Here is a 21,403-nt window from a genome sequence, read left to right as displayed (position 1 = left end):
CATATCGTTTTATATAGAAGATTCGAAGCTGTACACTCTAAAGAACCAGACATATTTGGGGGCAGAAGTTGCGACGCTGCTAGTCAAACATCTTAACCTGAACCAGTTCACAGTAGACGGGCACAAGAAAAAAGTGATATAATTGCTGGGAGGCAAAGAAGCAACATCACGATGGAACTTGAACTAGTTAACTGGGCTCTTAGAGCCTCTGTAATCACTCTACTTTGGATGATTGACTATCGGGAAATAATAAATAAATAAATAAAAGCAAATTTAGATTGCACAGTAGGCTGGCAAGAACTGAGACCAATGTCGAGTTGAACTTCTGCTGCATGTATTGACAAAGACAAATCATCACTACTTGACAATGGGACAATCAAAATCCACGGTATCCATTGCTAAGATTTCGAACATGGTGACAATCTGATTACGTAGTACAATCCAAAATTAAGAATAATGAACCCCCACCCCCACCCCAAAAAAAAACAAATGCAACCTAGGAGCTGGGAGTCACTCACCACAACAATTGGCACATCTAAATACTAAATAACTCAAAGTTTTACAATAACAAAATTAAGAAATAAAAATGCAACGGAGACCCATAAATGCCTACTCAAAATCAGGCTTCTCAGGGTAGGTGCAGCCGGACCTTTGGATGATAACATTTGCTGCGTAACACCCAGCTTTGACACAGTCCTCCATGGGCTTCTCCTGGACAATCTGAGACAAAAATCCTCCAACAAATGCATCTCCTGCAAAACAAGACCGAAAATGAAGCCTTGGGCTATGACAAAATCTGGAATGGGTAAGACCATGAGTATCTAAAACTGTATCGCTGAATGAGGGCAGGGAGGGATATATTTGTGCCACTGGCTTCCTCATTTAACATACGAGAAAGCATACGAAGCAAACCAAATCATAAATATATCCCTCCCTGCCCTCAAAAAGGTATTGTGTGGTTAATGCAAGCCAGTAACTTTAATCTTACAGATGACACTAAAAACTGTCTTCATCCAGCAAAAGACTTTAACAATTAGTGCAGGAACTTTTTTCTGGCTTTCTCATTCATTTTAACCTAGTTGTTTGGCAATGTTGTAATCTAAAGTGCTTTTTCATTCATTTCATTCGTTTTAACCTAGTTGTTTGAACTCCATAACTTACTTCAAACATGTAACTAGCAGACCAAAGCAACGTCTAGAAAAAGCAGGATTGTAATGCTTTTTTTGTAACCACTTTTTGAAAAAAAAAAGGCAATGATTTAAGTTAATATGAAGAGATGATCAAAGAGTGACCATGAATCAAATAAGAAAGCACTTCAAAATTATTTCAGTGCCAAATGGGGCTAAACTGACAAAAAAATATTGATTACTGTGTCCCTTGTTCTTTTTCCTCTTTCTAAAGAACTCACTTTTGTAACTTTCATTTCCCCAATAAATTCAGTTTCGTTTCCCAATGAATTATAGATTTAGCTGTTAAAATAAATAAAATGACATACCTGCACCATTGGTATCAACAAGCTTCTCTTTAGGCAACAAGATCACAGGGAACAATTTAACTTTGCCATCCTCCGCAATAACAACGGGGTCTGCTCCTTGAGTGATGACAGTAATCCTCTTGTGTGCTCCAGACGCCTTGGGCAACTGGGAGATCTTCAAAGCAATCTCTTGAACATCCTCAGTCTGGCAAGTAGATAGAGCCCAAATTACAAATAGATCCGACTAGTCAAAAAAAATATGTCTGAAACCAGCTACCAGACTATTACCTCCCAACCATGAACTCTTGAGAAAGTTCTCGCTTCAGTCTCATTCCCGAAAACATAGTCCGCATACCTGAATGGCAAATTTATACGTTAATAATAAATGTCTATATCATACACATCTCCAAATCCATATCTAAGAGCGAAATCTTACGGAAAAACTTTCTCCTGTGCATCCTTGAAGAACTCACAGATAAAAGGAGCTGAAAGGTTAATTGTGAAGACCTATACAACCGTTAAGAAAAGTCAGATGGAGCTACAGCGATAGAGAAAGATCTGAAGAGTCAGGTTTCACATATAAAATCCCCACCTTGTTCTTTGCAGCCGCATGTTCAGCTACAAGTAGAATAGACTCGGGCGATACAGTGAGAAAAAAACCAGCAATATAGAAGTATTTTGCCTTTTCAACTGCAAAAGGTAGGGACTAAATTAAGTCACTAGAAAATTTTATGTATGAAAAAGAAAAAGGAAACAAACAACTATAATTAATAGGATAATGGAAAATACTGTGTACCCAATGCCCAATTTTCTGGCCGCCTCAAATGCTCGGATTTATAGCAGTTCGCTGCTGACAAGTTGGCGATAAGTGACCTATTTACATTTAAAATTGAAAAGTTAACATACAAAAACAATATTTTGATAACAGAAATATCATCCAAGCAATGGTCAGATCAATCCCAGCAAACCCAAAGATGCATCTACAAATATTTCCACAATGAAATACATAATCACATTGCATCTTGAGGATATATGGAACCGATTGTGTGGTGGGTTAGTTATGGCGCTACTACGCCCTTGCTCCAAAGCTTAGCCTTAAAGCTAGTTGGACAACCATGTTCCTCTTCATGTTGTGAGAGGAATTGGAGTACTTACTCTTTCATAAACTCTTTGAAGAGGAACAAAATAACACCACAAAGAGGCAAAGACTTGGTATTTGTTCATTCTAATCTTCGCCTCTTATCAAGAAAATCCAAGGAATACAAAGGAGTGACTACCATGTGGGGCGTTGGGGAAGATACATTTGATAGCTTGGAGGGAGTTGGCATACTTGAATAGCCGACCTTTCACTTGATGAACCGGAAATGGAGGCAATGTTTTTTACAAACAAGACAACTAGTACTGAGGATGAGCTCAATCAAATTGGAGAGGAAACAGAAGAGGGAGAAGAAAATTGATCATGTTGTCTTGTGGAATTCTAGGGCTCTTTCTTTACTAATTACTATGCTTCTTGTGGCCTTGTGGGTTTTATTTTGGTTCTTGTTTTGCTAAGACTTAAGAGTTCAGAATTAAGATTTAAGACTTACAAGAAATTTGATTAAATACTATATTAATATGTTTGCTTAATTTTGTGGATGTTTATTTTGAGTAATCATGAATTTTATGATACATATGAATTAGTTTATAAATTATAATGTTCAATTATTAAAATAAAATAAAATTACATATATTATTTAATTCCCGCGTCCTATTTTTTTGAGTTTCAGCCGAGTCGCCGTGTCTGCGTCCGTGTCCATGCAACATTGGTCATGACTCGCACATAAGTTACAAACCCTAGATCTTAAAACAAGATCTGGTTCGGCATGTTGACCCAGCCACCAACCACCAACCACCAACCACACTAAACAGAAAGAAACAAGGAGAAATCAGATTCTTTTTCTGTGTTTTTTTCCTTGTTTTTCTAGTCTTCAATGTTTTCTCAATCTGTTTGAACTCAAAAGTACGCATTTTCTTCTATTTTAAGAATCATTAAATCGTAACTCGTAAAATCATGCGATTCTAAGATCTTAATCGCAATTTTGTAACACTGTGCATGGTAAGGCTGGATCAGTGTCACCAAGAGTTCCACTAGTATTAGGTAGCAGACCTAAAGGGCAAGATCAGTGTCGTAAAACCCTCCACCCAACAAGACTCCAACTAACCAATGCCGACGGATACTTTTTTTTGAAAAAAAAACTATTGCTGAGCAAACTTGGATCTTTCTGGAGACATACAACTCTACAACCATCTTGAGAACCAATTACTCTAAAAGCTCAAACGTGTACAAAGGCACTAAAAAGTATAACAATCGGATCATGGGTCGTTACACCCCCTACAGCGGGATCACCGGTCATACACTCCGTAGACCGTGACACGCCCAACCACAACAACCCCCTACAGCGGGATCACCGGTCATACACTCCGTAGACACACGTGACACGCCCAACCACAACTCCATGGTGAGTATGCATCCCAACGTATAGACATATCAAACACAAAAGTCGAGTGGTCAAAAGACAAGTTCCTCTCTGCTTAGGCTCCACTAATTAAAATCATTTGTGTGTGACCACTCAGATAACAGATTTAAGCGAAAATTGTTGCGCAATACTTGGTGAAAAGGATGCCTAGTTTTAGGAGCCAAAGAACTATGGTATATATATAGCTTTGTCAGGGAAAAAAAAAATACTGAATAAAAGTGTGACATAAATTCCTCAGCACAACTTGCTATTGTAGGTGTTCACATTGTTCAAAGAAACCTTTTATTATATAAGCTAATCTACATCAAGAATTCCAATCTTTGGTGGTTAAAAAATTTCATGTGGAAGTCAAGCATATAGAAAAAGCAGTAAATCAAGTAGTAAACATGTGGAGAATCAATCGTTGTAAACCAACCATTCAAAACCAAGAAAAAATAAAAACCATACACATCAGCATAAAGTATGCTTAAAATTGAACTCACCTCTCGCCACCCACAACACAAACGGCACATGTGCCTGTTGGTGCAGCCTCATCCTCATAATAATGAACCTAATTTCACATTCATGTTAACAGGTATCAGACCAACAAAGAGAGACACAGCAAAGTCATAAAACCAAATGCGGATGAGAATAAAGATGTATAATAAAAGAGAAGATACATTTCTATTTGAATTAACAAACCTTTTTATTTATTGATTTTATTGAAAGGGGAAAAAACTTACATTTACGCCAGCAGCTTGGGAATTCTTCTTCATCTCTTCACCAAACTTGTCCTTTCCAATACAACCCATATAACTAGTTGAACCAGGAATTTGAAGCATCCACTGCACAAGAAAAATTGTACTCAGTACATGGTGAAGGATATATACAGAACAGTAAGGAGTAAGGACCAATGAATAGTATAGCAAAATACCTGTGTAACCTTGATCGAATTTTGAGTTGCACCTTCACATACAGAATGACATAACAAAAATTAGTCCATATTCGACCAGGGGAAACTTATCTGACAAACAAATTTTCAAAATTGGTTCTCATATTACCTCCAGCGATAAATTCAACATCATATTTGCTAGCCATCTCGTCATACCTAAAAGAACATACACGCAAAGAATTTGAGATCGGCTAATAATAGAAGGCTCATCATCCTCTGACAAACATAAATACGGCATTGGTATCCTTGATTCTTGAACAAATTAATGCATATATGTTGGATTCCAGATGATTCTTCTCTATTTCTATTATTACAGGAGTTGAAAACTATGAATCCAGTAGAGAAGGACGTAGTCCTTGGTATAACTGAAGCATACTGTATTTGGATTTTGGATTAAGAGCAGAGGCTTAACTTGAGATGACTAGGTAGAAATCTTTAAATCGGACAGATAGTATGGCAAGAGTTTAAAACCACTCCAGTCAAATTTTAAACATATATGCCATCCATGAAAAATAAGTCGCCAACTCTTTTCATCAGTAACTAGAAAATTGATTTTAATTTTTTTTCAAGATTTATTTGACATTTTGACCAAGTGACCTGACACTTAATTATATACATTTTTGTGATTTTGTCAATTCCAGAGCTCAAAATACATTATACTTACATAACAGAATACAGCCTAGACAAATATGTAGGCAATCAATATTCAACATTACTTTTCAGTTATTACGGCCAGTTAAATCCTAGAGCATAAAATGGACCAAGGCATTCCGGTTTTGTGCATACATCAAATACTCTGGGATAATGAACGAAATGCTAATAACATTAATCCTTGTTGATACATTACTAAGATCCATAGAAGCCCATTGACTGGTGTGAAGAGGACAGATATAATAATAATAATAATAATAATAATAATAATAATAATAGCATATGCAATTCAAAAGTAAAAAAACAGAAAACTTACATTGGTAAATGTTTCTCCTCAGCAAGAATAGCATTGTTCAACTTAATATCATATCTGTCACAAGATTAAAAAAAAAATTACTACTTATTTCAATCCAGCTCAAAATCCATTATTAGTAAACAAAATAACACTGCCAACTAGATCTACATTTTATTAACATAGATCCCTCAATGAACCAGATCTATTTCAATACTCATTTCAAATAAAAACAAATCAAGATCTCTCTCTCTCTCTATCTATCTATCTATCTATCTATATATATATATATATATATATACCATCATTATTATTATTAGAGATGGAAATTTACTTGTCAAGAAACTGGTTATCAACAACAGCTGAAATATCAAGAAGTGGGTTTCCCATTCCTAGAAGAATTCCTTCATGTGCCATTTTACTTTTCTAATTAATTAATTAAATCGACGCTTAGAGGAGAAATGACACGGAAAATATTGGTGAGAGAGAGAGAGAGAGAGTTGTTGGGGCAAGATTTGTTGTGGGGTGTAATTGTGCTTATATAGGCGTCTGGAAATTGTGATGGTAGACGTCTTAGTCCTATACCAACCCCCTCAATTTGGCTCGTGTGGTTCGATATTACTGCGGTACAAACTACACTTTTATTCGATGCCACTATGTCAGTGCCTGTTAGGCGGATTGGATCTAGTTTTGGAGCTTCAAAATATTTGTTGTCGAACTTGATTATTTGATTTTTGTTGCATACTTTTTATTAGCTCTGCATCTCACGATATGGATTAGTTATTGCCTTAATTAATATAAGTGCAAAAGTCTCAATTCTCACCTATAGTCGCATGGTGGTACACCAATACACCGTGCACGTGCACAACTGTACAATAGCCAGTCGGTAAGACTGCAAGTGCCTAAGAGGAATGGCACGTGAGAACAAGCATGGAGCTCGTGGGTGACATACATAGTTACATATACTCTATAATTATTTTTTTCGATGAATTTGATTTTTGTTGCATACTTTTATTTTTTTTGTTTTTTTTTTTTTTTTTTTTTTTTTTTTGTTGTAATTGATTTAATTATGTATATAAGTTTGCTTATATCTTTAAAAAAAATAGATAGAGATGGTGGAAGAGATGATATTCTTAAAATATCTACATTTTAATTTAACTATGTTGTTAGGTTGGATTTGCTTTTATGTATGACTTATATACATGGTCATTAAATCAATTATAAAAAGCGTATTATATTATGTTATAATTTATCCCCTATTGAAAACTAATTTAATAATTTTTTATACAATTTAGATAATTATAGTATAATACATAAATATAATGTAAAATAACAAAATGGTGGTACACACAAATATATATAGTATAATACATAAATTATCACCGTGGGTTTACACAAAATAATCATAATTCACTTTTCTTTTATATTTGCCAGTCGGTTAAAAATGCATAGATATGCCTAATTAAACAATTTGCACGTGAAAATAAGTTCATGGAGATAATTGTGGGTGACATATATAATGTAAAATATATCTTATCGAAAAAAAAAAAATCGATATACTTGGAAGGGCTATAATTAGGGGCGGGCCGAGCCGCCCTCAAATCTGTGAGGGCCAACTTTTCGATGAAGATGAATCCCATATCAATTATATTAACTATCAAAGTAGGGTTACATGTCAGAAAACTAGGTGGAGGCTCTATGCCTGTGAATCTCAATAATGCCCATGCGGCTATTGAGTGAGCCTCGACATTACATACTCTACTAGTCCAGAAACTAGTTACAGGGAAATTAACAGAATTTAAAAGATGCTTAATGCTGCAAGGATGGGCTGACAGGACCAGTCCACACGTTCTTACTCCACTGTATCAGACATAGCATGTGAAACATTTCTATTGTCTCATAAATAACTGCAACATCAGGAGAGACATAGTGAGCCAATTTGCAGGCTACTTCAGCGGCAAGAAATTCTGCTTGTTGGGCACTAAGAGCTTTAAACTTTGAGTATGCTGCTGCAATAATGCTACCATCATGATCTTTACACAAAACCAGCATCAAAGATTAAGCTTGTCATAACCAGCATCAAAGAAAAATTGTGGCCAGATGTCAGAACCTGTAGTGTTTTGATCAGAAGCAACATGTACTATACCATTCTGAGAACTAATCTGGGAGTCATTTTGAAAAGCCTCCAAGTTATTACTCCATGATCTATGAGTGTTGCTACAGATATCCTTCATAGAGAGAAACTTCTCAAACTTGATAGAGTTTCTATGCTTCCATATTTCATATAGCAAGGAAAGGCAGTAAAGACATTTCCTATTAAGATCATCAGAGTCATCAGAGAGCCAACTTAAGAATAGTTCTAGCCACATCCTACAATCAGTGTAACTGTAGGCATCAATTTTAATTGCTGCAGCAGAAGCAAACCAGACACCTTTAACACAGTCACACTCAAAGAAAAAATGTGAATCAGTTTCAAGGGTTCCTTGAAATTTCCTTGAGTGAAGTTTATCACCTGTAGGCAGGTAGTGATGATATAGTTTCCATATAAAGAGTTGCAGGTTTGCATCAACTTTCAGCTTCCAAATATGCTTTACAGGTTATAACTAGAACTGTGAGCAATGAGAGACTCCTACATATGATCATATAGGCAGATTTGACTGTGAACATACTCTTCAATCTTCATTCCCTGTGTTTTGCTATTGGACATTTGGACCCCAAGGTGCACTAACCAAAAAAAAACTTCTTTTCATACATTTCAAAGAATGCATACATCACAAAAAAATTCAAGGGTAGAATCTTTTAGAACAGACTACATGTAAACGCCCAAACACAAAGAAACAAGGCATGAAAGTACCGTCTGGAAGCACAGCCTCATGAGACCCCCTTGGGCGAGCATTCATATTTTAAACTCTTGCCTTGGCTCTTTTTTACAGTGTTAGCCAAGTACTGCTTTACAATTTTCGGATTTGTCTCAAAGATGAAGCTCATGCTTCTTATCTGCAAATATAGGATTTCACAGATATAAGATGCGTGGCTAGAAAATTATAGGAAAACATATGCAACACATACACAAAAATGCAACAATTCTATCTAGAAATTCCAGATCAGAAGAGGGTCCTACGACCTAATTCTTATAAAACATTTCATATCAAAGTTGAATAATCACATTGAGCATTCCCAACATAAAAAAACCTACAGTAACATCTCAGTTGGGTAACTGCAATAGGCATTTATGCATATTCAGATTAAGTAGGATGTTCACATACTAGACAATAAAAACACGCGTAAACACGACAGAACATGGCTGGATTCCCCAAAAATAGAAAATTTCTAAATTTAACCAACAAAAACCTTTATATGATCAATCCTTGACCACACAAGACAATAGAGTGCTAGAAAGTTCTGCAAGGGAGAGAAACTCTAATTATGGTCAGGAGTCAAAGGACCAGTAGATGGATGAGGAGAACAGAGAAGCTCCTTCAACAAGGTATGATGATGGCGTAGTTGCAAGACGTTTGACAGTATGTACTTGTTAGTGCTACTTATGAGCAGAGCGTGATGCGCTCAAATAGTTCTCATACATTGAATATCAGAATCCAAGTGTCAGCAAACTCAAATAGTATTCATTTCTCAACATCCAAACAAGTCCATAGTTTAAAAAGTCTCATTTTGAGATCATTTGGCTTAGCTCTGGTGGCATTATATGGGATAACAGTTCATAGGTTATGCAATGTATCTTTCTCGAAATAGCTCAACAGTATAAGCATTTATCTCAGACCACAAAAATTGGTTTAAGACTCCCCAAAAAGGAGGCCATAGTCAGTATCACGGTTTACAAAATCCAAAATACTGTATCAAGACGGCTAAAAACGTCAAAGTAGTTCTCAGCACAAAAAAAATTAAAGAAGTCAAAGACAAGAAGACAAATAAAAAACAACAAAATATTGGAGAATATAAGTATATACCTCAATCAAGCAACATGAGACAAGTAATATGCAATGCCCACTTGCTACTTCCTTGCCATTCACTAAAATTAAGCCCTTGCCAATATTTTTCAATGTGAACGATCCATCTTCTTCCATTTTTATTATTGCCTAATGAAATATATCAGCAGAAGTTATAACACACAAAGTAAAGACATGTTAATGAGGTTGTCCTATTTGGATAAGGTGCCTCATATAAGTTAGTAGATACTTACAATGATATTACATATATTTTTTCTATGTGAAGCACTAACACAAATCAATTAAGTTTAGTATAGATTAGTGGTGAGTGGAATAAAATGTAAGGATCACAAATTAAAAATGAGTGCACCTTAATTTCTTGGCAGATCATACATATGTGGGCAGATAGCAGTAGTAGACGATATGAGGAATCATGGCTTGAGACGTTTTGAATTTCAAAGTGGTTTAATATGAATAGAAGTTTAAGACACTTGGAGTTTTGACTCTTCTGGAGAAAACAAAAAAGACGAATAATGTTTTGGTCCACGTAAGTTTATTTCTTTCCAGATAGACAATCTGAAGAAGTATACTCCCATCATACCACATTCTGGACTACTTTCTTCCTACATTCCACATTCCTTATCAATCTATATACCAGGTAACTTTGTGCATAAACACAACATTCTGCACACTACCTCCTTTTATAGAGACAGTAGTCCCAAGAAGAAATTGCTTACTTGACGAGACTAGCCTTCATATTTCACTTATGTGTCAGTCTGAGGCAAGCTACCCACGGCAGAGAACTACTTGCAAGCCTGGCAACTAGGTGTAACCCATGCAGCCACGTAACGGGCTACCTGGCCCGAAGTCTTACATCACCAAAGACCAAAAGATAATTGATCACAGAGCCATAACCAGATTTTGAGAGACCATACGAATGTTATCAGTTGAATAATTACATGAGAAAATTTTCCCCAGGTGACTCTTGTGAGTTTCGAACCCGCAACCCCACTATTGGGAGGGCTGCACAACCGTTGAGCCAATGACTCGTGTGCAAAACTGCTTCAGAGAAGTACATAATCAATAATACGTTCAAATTCCATATATAAGCACTGCTCTCAGCTTTTTCATACAGAAAGAAAAGCAATTTTACGAAAACAATACATTCAAATTCCATGTTAAGCTGACGAAGAGATAGAAATAAAAAAAGCCAACCAATTTGTAACATAAAGAATCACTTTTACCAAGACATACATAAAATTTATTGAAAATCACAGAAATATATCTACCTGCCGTCGTGATATCTTATTAGCAGCACCCTCTTTCGCCAAGTCAATGTCAACACTAATATCCTCAGTAACCCTTCCAAGTGAGACCTGCACCACCAAAAGGGTTTCATTTCAAACTACAGCATTACTAATCATACATAACATCAATTTGTTATCAAGACAAATAATTAAGTTGAAAGAAGACAATAAAGACATGACAGGAAAGATGACATTATTGCATTAGATGCCCTTTTGAAAAGTTTGTATTATTTTGGAACCTGTTGAGTGTTGATTAAGGATAAAGCGATTGCTAACATGCTATATTTCTGTCTTACACCACTTTATGAGACATTCTCAGACATTACCATGATAGTTTTCTTGTTATAGTTTTCTATGTGTTGTATTTGCCTTTTCCTCCAATTTCTACTGGGACAGTTCTCTATCTTTATGGCGTCATTCTTAAGAATTACTAACTGCCTATTTTAGGGCTATACCATCAACGTTATGGGCGGAGTTACATTGGGCCCAGGATGGGTAACATCCCACCATCAAACATCTGTGATACTCTTATAAGCAACAACACAAGCTTATAACTATGTTACGTTTGAATCTTTTTTCAAAATCTACCATCAGCCTCCAAGAACAAGTATACCCAAATTCAAATTGGAATTTTGACAATTTTTATGATTTAAAAGTGGTTGTTAGCAAATTTACTCAGACTGTTTAATATAGCTAACGCATGTGGAAATAAAGTTCAAGTGGTAAAAAGTCCAAAACTTTGCTGCACTCCTGGATTTCCAAATAAAATTTTGATCCATTCTTAGACCACTGTGACCCCAAAAAAAACAAACAAACAAACAAGCAAAACAAAAAACCAAATCCTGGCTACGCCCCTGATCAACGTGTTCTCTTTTTTCATTTGATTTCAGTGGATTTGGATGTAAGTTTATTTCTAGTTGGCGAATGGAGTAGTGATGTGTCAGCATTTAAGTAGTATTTACCAAACTCACAAGAAACCCAATTGTGAGTCAATTGGTAAAGTTCAAGCTTTAATGCTTGTGGTATTTCTTTCCTTATTTATATATATATTTTTATATATATTTTTTTAAAATTACCTCACGTTTCTTAATATAATACTTCAAGCGGCAACCATATAAAACTGCGAATGCTCCGTGAGCTGCGATTGCCCTCTGCTTATAAGAATCTGCACCCTGCTCCAACCTAAGGATTGCTCTCTTTGCCCCCTCGTGTTGATACCTTGAAACTGAAAGAGGAAGAAATATCAGCTCAAAATTGCCAGACCTTATCAAAAGTACTAAATACCCATATTGTTCTAGAGCTATGTGTACACAACTACACATCGGTGTGACACAACTTTCATTTTATAATTTGCCAAGGTAAGCATGAAGTTTTCTTAATTGAAAAAAGTAACTAAAATAACTTATTAATGGATGAGGCTACAAAATTAGATTATCAGACAACACACAGGCAAGGGAACAATGCGTCATTATAGGTGGTAACACCCCAAATAGGTTGGCACCTTACTACCTACCCATCATTTAGGCTAACTCCTTCCCATCACAAATAAGGACCAACAGTTTCATACTAAATCTTAAAAGTTAAAACATAGTTGTACATTAGCAAATATATATTTTCTTATGCCCACATTTGTACACATTTATGAGTTCCAAAATGAATTAAGAGATGAGATTTTGTGGCTCTATCCCTCCCCATACATATATGAATGTATCAAATTACTCCATCTTCTTTTTCTTTATTTATTTATTTTTGAACTATAAAAAACATTGGACTGATATAATCAAGAAAAATAAATCCACATCCAAATGGAAGTGTGTCTTCCGACTACATGATCAAGTTCATGATGATACAGAACTCCTAAGTTCAGCAGTGGCAATTTTACACCCAAGGTAATATATAAATAAGTAGTAACCACTTAGGATGTAAAATTGCCGGGTTCTCGAAATGGCTCTGAAAGTTTCATTGCCCAAGCAAGAATCCTGAACCCCTGGCACAAACTAGGCTCCCTCCTCTTTGGTCAAATATAGCCATCCCTTAGTGTTTGCATTCCATAATACTACGGGTAAGAGATTTATGGAGTTGAAATTTCACTATTCGTTTGGATAAGACAAGGAAAATAATTTTCTAAATCATTATCAACCAAATCCTTCAAAGACTCCACTCTATAACTCTTCTTGTTTGATCTGTTCGACCATTTCAACCTGTTTTACCCTACTAGATACAAAATCACTTATAGTGAATTAACGATACATTACTTTTATCAGCATATTCTCAGTGTAGATTGATCATACTTAACTATGATGACTAGGTCCTTTAAATAATTATTCTGAGTTTCTGAACGAATTCTAACTGAAATAAAAGTAGAATACTGAAGTTTGGCCTGCAAACTTCTGGTTATTACCTTCCCTACTGAAATAAGAATCCTGATCACATGGACCCAAATCCATATCAAGCATCTGCAAAAAAAAAAAACAATCAACAATCAACAATGGGAAAGAAGATTACAAATCTGAAGTGGCAGAACAGCAAATGTGCCAAAGAAGAGAGGATGTATTCAACATCTAGTCTTTAGATTTGCTTGATTGTAATGTTAGTATTCAGAGTATCACTTTCTGTGATGTTCTTGTGTCCATTTAGCTTTTAACTGAACAGGCATGCATGTGTTTACACTACTTCTGTAATTTTTAGTAAATATTACTATATTATTTCTATAACCAAGCACAAAATAGTAAAAATAACATAATAAAACACAATCAAACTAAATAATGAAGGAAAAGACCGGGCAAAGATTCCGAATTTACCATTGCTTCAACGTCAGAAAAATGAGGTACATCATTTCCATCCTCAAAAGGCTCCTCCTCCTGATCTGATATTGAAGGGATTACTAGTGTTTGTGGGAAAGGCATATCAAAAGAACCATGTTCCGCTGCCATATTGTTCTGAATTGCACCTGCAACATCTAGTTCCCGTTTATAACCATTAACTACATTGTGAGGATGGTTCTCAGTGTTATCAGGGCAATGAATCGAACCCTCCAACAGAAAGTCGATGGAACTATCAAACTCGCACGGCGTACCAAATCCAACTTGTGTATCCTCCATCACTTCTCCCACAGAAACAGAGTACGGAGTTAAATGTGCTGATCCAGATTGGCTTGGTTCCCCTCCGGAAATAACTCCATGTCTAGGGCCCATATCTAGAGTGACACTCTTAGACAACTCAGTTACTAAGCCACTGGTGATTGGATTAATTGAGCACATCTCTGGCAACAGTTGTGATTCCATCACGGGTGTAGCAAGGGATTCTTCATCTTTGTCATTGTTTAAACACCGTTCACTAGCCTTTCGACTAAGAGAAAGGTCCGTGGTGGAAAAGGGGAAATGAGTTACCGTCCTCCTTGGACTCATGTGGCACCTGGGGAGGCAAAATAACATCATCATTGTCAGGAATGTCTGGGTCCTCAGTGCTCAACACGCAGCAAATAACCCCATTGTGACGTTCGGGAAAATTAGGGTCATCAGGCAAAGCGAAAGGTGGCAAACTGATGTTTGACTCACAAGCACCAGTTTGTAATTTGTCATTAACAACAACTAATTCTCCAGAACATGAAATGTCAGGAATCACCAGACCTGATTCTAGAGCCACAGATGCTTGAATTTGAGGGATGCCGGGAATATCATCTTGATGAACATCAATGGGTGAATTAAGCAAAATAGAACTTAGACCATCAAGGCAAGACCTATCAATGATGTCCTTCCCATCAACATCCATGAAGAGAAGTACCTCCTCATTTGTAAAATTCAAGAGAGAATCAGAATAATCCATGAAGTCACCTTCAGACATTATTCTTGAATTCTTCAGTCCCTCATCAGACATACTCTCTTCCAAGTGGGGGTCTGGGTGGCCAATATCATATCCAGATGAACTTACCCGCTTAGCATTGTCAACAGGGCATACTACTGTGGATTCTGCACCCTTATCATTGTCATCAAGGTTCTCATTACTCAGAATTGATGGCGTGGACATGTTGTCCATTGTTCTCCAGATGGGCACTGTAGGAACTGGAGATGAATATTCCATCTGGTGAAATGTAGCAGTACAATCTGAAACTGGTGAACTGAAGCCCTGACTTTGGACAAATCCAGTACGTATAGGGGTGTCGCTGACTGGATTAAATTCAGACGACGATTTTGTAGTTGGATCAGCATTTACAAACAGGTTGCTTCCTGGGAGTAGCTGAGGTGGTCCTATTTCCTGAACGTGCGAGATAGTTTCGGAAACAGACAAATTCTCTCCAATAATATTCATATTATTATGCATATTGGCATGCTCAAAAGAATGTGGCACGTTGCATCCAATGGTTTCATTACCTGAGACATGGGGTACATTGTCCGCAAATTCATATAAGCAGTTCCTATCCATTATTCCATCTGGAATCTCGCCTACATACAAGTCCTGGTGTCCACTATGAAACGCATGGGCAGCACCCTGATCATTATCTGCTGCATTGTCAGCCCTCACAACTTGTTGATAACCATGATCAAGTATATCAAAGTTTGTATCATGAAGATCAAAATGATCGGTAACATGGTCTCCCACCATGCAATCTCCAAGAGGGTGCTCGTTATCAACCGTTACCTGATCCCCGCATCCACCTTCAGTACCAGAGCAGGTATGAAGAAAGCTTAAATCAACATTGCTGAAAGGTTCATTACGAATTCGTTTCCTCATTGCATAATAGTGGCTACGAACACTTTCTTCTTTCCTTTTCACAGGAATTCCATTTCCTTTAGAATCGCCCAACTTGTTCGATTCTGTTGACTGTTCAGATACAGAAAGTTCAAGCTCAACCATGGAAGCTGAAGCTGGTCCAGAAGTATCCGGATCATAAAGGAGAGCATGCCACCGGTTCTGCAGTTCTTGAATAGTAAAACGTCTAGAAAATCTCACTGCACCTTTTGCAAGTGCCTCCAAAGACGCGCCTGCCTGTAAACTCAACACAATAAAGAAAATACTCTGATAAGTAAAAAAATCCAGCAACAGCAAACACAGAATAGAAAATATATAATGAATTCTGACAACAGTATGGTCCAACGGCATCAATAACTTGTTTCTAAAACTGACAGTACTTATACTAATACTAAATCACTAACAGTAAGTAAAACCACAAAAGGAATGTTTGAATATCACGTGAACTTCTCTCTGCAAGCTATCAATAGTCCTTCTAAACAGAAGTTAAGTTCCAACTTAACTGTGAGACACTAACAGTTTATTCCAGTCACCACGCCTCTTCCTATATTGAGGACCTGAACATTATAATGAAATCTTCTTATTGTTAGTAACCAAATCGTATATAACACGTGATTACTATTCAAGGTAATCACGTATTCAAGCACAAACCACTTTCCATGTCGAAGACGATCCTCGAGGTAAAAGGTCTTCTATGGTCTGGATGTCTTCCGATATGCGTAGGAGGAACTATCACTTTAGAGACTTGGTGTTGAATTGGTCAAATGTGTTACGGAATTAGTATATTAGGCTCTCCATGAGATGTGGGGCTACGTTTCTTTGTGTGTTTTCTTGAGTCCTTTGGTGAGGACCTTGCTCACCTTTGTATTCAGTTGATTCACTCTTGTACTTATTATGTGTTTTTGCTCATTTTCATGAATAAATAATACTTATCAGAATAATAATAATAACACGTGATCACTATACTGAAATCTTCCCGTATTTATCAGTGAATCTTCCCGTAATTATAAAATGTTAAAGTACAATTTGAAGAAAGGCATTCATAATTATCACAAGCGCTTTTATTTTTATTTTTTATAACTGGTATATAAAAAGTAAGACTAATGTCAATAAATCTAGTACATAAAATTATATTTATAGTTTGCATATTCATTTGGTCTTGAACATGTGCCAATAAATCTAGTTAAAGAACTAAAAATTTCTAGAACTATACCTCGCTATATATGACGTATTTTATACCATGGCACAAAAAACATAAATTATTCAAATTTACACTAAAAATAATAATAAAAAATAAAAAATGAGGGGGGGGGGGGATGGATTAATACTACCTCGACGGCATTCTTTAATAAAAGATCATCTTGTGGTATCCACGGGGAAACTGGAGCTGGAGTCAACGCACCCATTCTTGTTTCTCTTTCTATTTCTTCTCTGATAAATAAATAAATTGTATTAGTACAAAAACTGGATAGAAAGAAAGAAAGAGCCCTAGTATAAGAAACAAGAAAAAGAAAACGCTTCTGACATGGCTTGTACTGCAAGTTTCTTTTTAGACTGGGTGGACTAGAAAAAGATCATCTTGTGGTATCCACGGGGAAACTGGAGCTGGAGTCAACGCACCCATTCTTGTTTCTCTTTCTATTTCTTCTCTGATAAATAAATAAATTGTATTAGTACAAAAACTGGATAGAAAGAAAGAAAGAGCCCTAGTATAAGAAACAAGAAAAAGAAAACGCTTCTGACATGGCTTGTACTGCAAGTTTCTTTTTAGACTGGGTGGACTAGAAACGAAATAAGTAGTGGTGGGGTAGAGAGAGTATCTTACTACTGCAAGCTGCTGCTGCTGCTTGGCAGTGTTGTTTCTTCTTTCATAATTTCTCTTTTCTATTTTCATACTGTTGGGCCTTAATTATTGGGGTCCATATGATATATGTGATAATAATAATAATAATAATATTAAGTGAAACTTTCCTTCCAACTTTTTCCCTCCCCAAAAAAGAAATCTCTCCCAGTGTATAACCTCGTGTCATTGATTAAGTGTCAAAGTGTCAAGCAAAGACACTTTTCTTTTCTGTTGTAAATATTTTATGAAAGGGTCAAACCACTTAAGTACTTTAATGGATCAACCTGTCCAGTCCATTGAATAATGTGGCCTTACCTTTAAACACCAAGTAGTCAGGTACCATCAGCATTATTCGCGCGGTTAATCCATTCCCACCTCACATCGGAAACACCAGACTTATAGAAAGTACAAACTGACCTGTTCTAAATCTTGGCCAATTCATTGAATAAGAGACTTATTCACATATACAGATATACTCCTACATACTCAAAATGCAGAGAAGTCTAGTTAGTGGACTTTAGATGATATTCAATGGAGTGCATTGACCAAATAATGCACACAACCAGAAGCTATTCTGGGATTCCAGCAGCATAAATAAAGTTCATGGCTTCATCTCACCAGAAATTGCTGCACTCTTTCCCTGTCTTAATAGTTCTAGAGCTAATTGCTTCTATCCATGTTCACTGCACTTCTTCTACTTCTCCTATTGAAGAAGCCAATGCACTTCTCAAATGGAAAGACAGACTCTATGGTGAATCCCAATCTTGACTGTCTTCATGGATTCTCCCTACTGTGGATGCTCAAGCAAATAATTCTTCTACACACTGCCACAACTAGTTCGGCATTTCCTGCAAGGAGGTGGGAATGGTTGTCGACATTAACCTATCAAACACAGGTTTGGCAGGCACATTTCAAAGCTTCCCCTCCTCAAACCTTCGGAATCTTGTAAGTTTGAACCTTGAAATAACTCATTCTCTGGGATCATCCCATTCCATATTTCTGGCTCCATTCCGTCTAGTTTATGTGATTTAAGAAACTTAACAACTCTAGCCCTCTTCTCGAATCAAATTTCAGGTTCCATTCCATAAAGATAAATTGGAAACATAAAGTCTCTTGTGTAAATCGTCGTCTCAGTGATTCCATCCCTCCTTCATTGGGTAAATCGTTGTCCCAACTATAACGACATTAATTATTTGCATAAGCGGGAAAAAAAAACAATATAACTGCATACAATAGCATAGAAAGTAGTCAAACAATCGTAAATTATAACCTTCAACCCTAACAACAATAAATTACCTGTTTCACAAGCAGCAATTTCTTTTTTCTTTTTCTGGGAAACACGCGCGTACCCTAGACTTTGGTGAAAACGAAATATATTCAAACCTCCGTTTTCGACTCTTTAAAGCTGGATTTTTCTGCCACGTGTACTGTTTTTTTTTTTCCCACCGCGTGTACCTCACTCTCTCCGAACCACATTGTGAGCAACACAAGACCCTTGACTTTTGCCCGTGAATTATTCGTGGGTCCTCACTCAGTCACTCCTCAGTCCTCACTATCAAACCAAAAAAAAAAAATACCCTTGACTTCGTTAGTTTTGGTCTTACTGATTTTGAACCTTTTTTTATTCTAGTGTGCTCCTCTATATATCTAGTTTTAGTTAGTTGTTAGTTACTGCAACGGTCTACTTTTATACCAGGGAATTAACAAGACATTACACCAAATATTTATGACTTAGCTCTAATTTAGCTGAAGAAAAGAGATGGTTTTGGTTGATGGAAATGGCTGTTCTTCATGAGTAAGAAGATGTCTACGCATTCAGCACTATATAAGCGAGACTGGAATCAAGCCAATGTAATTTTGGAGTTGGCTTTTATAGGTGTTATGAACAAACTGTTGGTAGGATACGTGTAGTGGTATAGACATGTGTGTTGTTAGGATGAGCGACACGTCCTCACTAGTTGTATGTGCGTGGTGACTCCAAGTACTAGACTGTTTAAGCTGGCATAGGGGAGTAGTGTTAATGGTGTAATGATGACGCTGATTTAAGTATTATGGCAGGTAAAGGCTCGATGTTCATGATAGGAATGATGAGAGTGGCAGGTGATGACATCACGAGACAAAGTCGAGTGACGAGTCATTGATGTTGATCTGATGTCAAATGAGTCATTGATACTTTGACGAACATGTGAGTCATTGAGCATGGCGAGTGTTCGTATGTTTGAAGTCGAGTTGGTGGAGTCGTTGTGTATGGACTGCGTGCGCATCGCGTGCTTGCTTGATAGGATGTCCCTTACATTGCCCTCTCTCGTTAGCACGTCGTTTAAAAGGGCGTGTTGACGAGAAATTCGAAAATTGTAGGCACGTGATGGGACGGCTACATGAAATCCGAAAAGAGTTTGGATAAGTGGTGAATGAGACGTTCCAATGTGATTGATGAAGTTGTCAAGGCCTCAGTTATTGTGTTAAACTTTTTAGCAAATAGAGACTGAAGCCCTCGGTTATCGTAGATCGTAGGTGTGGTTGTTAGCCCTCAATGTAATTGTATGTATATGAAACCCTCAGTTGGTTTGAACTGATGATAATATTCTTAAGTCGATATAGAGAAGTAGCCAACCAATATATGTAAATGCGTTGTGGTCATTGTAAAGAGTTTGTCTGCTCCAGTAGATTGTGTAGTAGAGACGATGCCTGAAAATACTGATCAGTTCCCAAATGTTCGTTTTATTACCCTTATATTACTGCATTACAACTATTCTTACGTTTAATGAAAATAAAACTTATAGTTTTTATTTCTTTTTTCAGGTTACTGATAAATTCAGACCACTTATCATAAAAGTTGTGTCTTAGCACCAAAAAGAGTCTTAATCACGCTTATTATGAAGACCAGAAGTTGCTATGAAAAAGTGCTGAAAAAATCAAAGTCAATGGTCAAAGTTAAAGGTCAAAGCCCTCAACTCAGAAGACCAAAGATAGAGGCCCTTATCTCAAAATATGGCATTCTCAAAAACCTACCTTGGTTAAGAAGAAATCAAAAAGCAAAAGCATAAAGGGAAGTGTGAGGTGTTTCAAAAGAAATGGAGAAGGGCAAATCAGTAAAAGGCATAAAGTAGGGGTATATAAACAAAAAGTGAATGAGAGAGAAGGTATCCATTGCATTTAGGGTCCAAACTAATTGGTTTGTAGGAGTAGAATGCACCTGGACTTAATCTAGTGTCATGTAGGATTTATTTTCTTGTCTAGTTTTTCAATTAAGTCATTTACTTTCTTATCTTTCAATTCAATTTTGTTATTGTTTTTACATTGCAATCAATCAATCTTATTTCTTTGTGTTATTTCTTCAATCAATTATTTTCTTATATTTTCTTTCAAGTTTATGTCTGTTCAATATTCACAACAACTTCATTTTCAATGTTCTTCATTAATTAGAACCAAAAACTTGTACTAACTAAGATCCTACCATCCTTTCTTCAACTCCCAACCACTCAAACTCTAAATAATCTAGGATGAACCTCACTTTTTACAATCTTTTGAAGATACAAACTTCTATCATAGCTTCATATGGTGCCACCGTCATGGATTAAAGGAGAAAGAATGCTTGGTTGAGCATCTACAGAGGGAAGCATCCTTCCCATCTTTTCACTTCTTGTTTTTCTTGTTTTTTTTTTTTTTTTTTTTTTTTTTTCATTTTTGTTGTTT

General features: G+C 36.4%; 2 protein-coding genes across 2 annotated transcripts; both read right to left on the bottom strand.

Moving 5' to 3' along the window:
• Window positions 1-312: 312 nt before the first annotated feature.
• LOC147487692 (adenosine kinase 2) lies at window positions 313-6,632 on the bottom strand. The gene is made up of 12 exons (XM_086570420.1): window positions 6,199-6,632; window positions 5,889-5,942; window positions 5,031-5,077; window positions 4,904-4,935; window positions 4,713-4,814; window positions 4,473-4,540; window positions 2,271-2,347; window positions 2,067-2,164; window positions 1,911-1,981; window positions 1,763-1,829; window positions 1,496-1,679; window positions 313-752 (listed from the first exon to the last, which is right to left on the bottom strand). The coding sequence occupies exons 1-12, from the start codon at window positions 6,279-6,281 to the stop codon at window positions 610-612; spliced, it is 1,026 nt and encodes a 341-aa protein (XP_086426546.1). The 5' UTR covers window positions 6,282-6,632; the 3' UTR covers window positions 313-609.
• A 1,957-nt stretch (window positions 6,633-8,589) lies between these two features.
• LOC147487691 (uncharacterized) lies at window positions 8,590-19,071 on the bottom strand. The gene is given in 9 exon segments (XM_086570419.1): window positions 8,590-8,861; window positions 9,830-9,958; window positions 11,098-11,184; window positions 12,192-12,340; window positions 13,517-13,571; window positions 13,917-14,489; window positions 14,491-16,101; window positions 17,196-17,295; window positions 19,004-19,071. Coding segments are annotated over 8 exon segments (2,805 nt in total). The 5' UTR covers window positions 17,271-17,295; window positions 19,004-19,071; the 3' UTR covers window positions 8,590-8,735.
• Between the last annotated feature and the right edge of the window lie 2,332 nt (window positions 19,072-21,403).

The sequence above is a fragment of the Coptis chinensis genome, chromosome 7, assembly GCF_015680905.1.
Source record: "Coptis chinensis isolate HL-2020 chromosome 7, ASM1568090v1, whole genome shotgun sequence".
NCBI classification, from domain to species: domain Eukaryota; kingdom Viridiplantae; phylum Streptophyta; class Magnoliopsida; order Ranunculales; family Ranunculaceae; genus Coptis; species Coptis chinensis.
The sequence above is the reverse complement of the archived record's forward strand: the minus strand, read 5'-3'. Positions and strand labels throughout refer to the sequence as shown.

What these genes read in the sequence shown, in the direction of transcription:
- LOC147487692 (XM_086570420.1), bottom strand. Translation starts at nt 6,281, where the DNA reads ATGGCACATGAAGGAATTCTTCTAGGAATGGGAAACCCACTTCTTGAT. An exon ending in ATTCGATCAAGGTTACACAG is followed by an intron (nt 4,815 to 4,903) that starts GTATTTTGCTAT and finishes TTTCTTGTGCAG; the next exon opens with TGGATGCTTCAAATTCCTGG. An exon ending in CCCAAGCTGCTGGCGTAAAT is followed by an intron (nt 4,541 to 4,712) that starts GTAAGTTTTTTC and finishes ATGTGAAATTAG; the next exon opens with GTTCATTATTATGAGGATGA.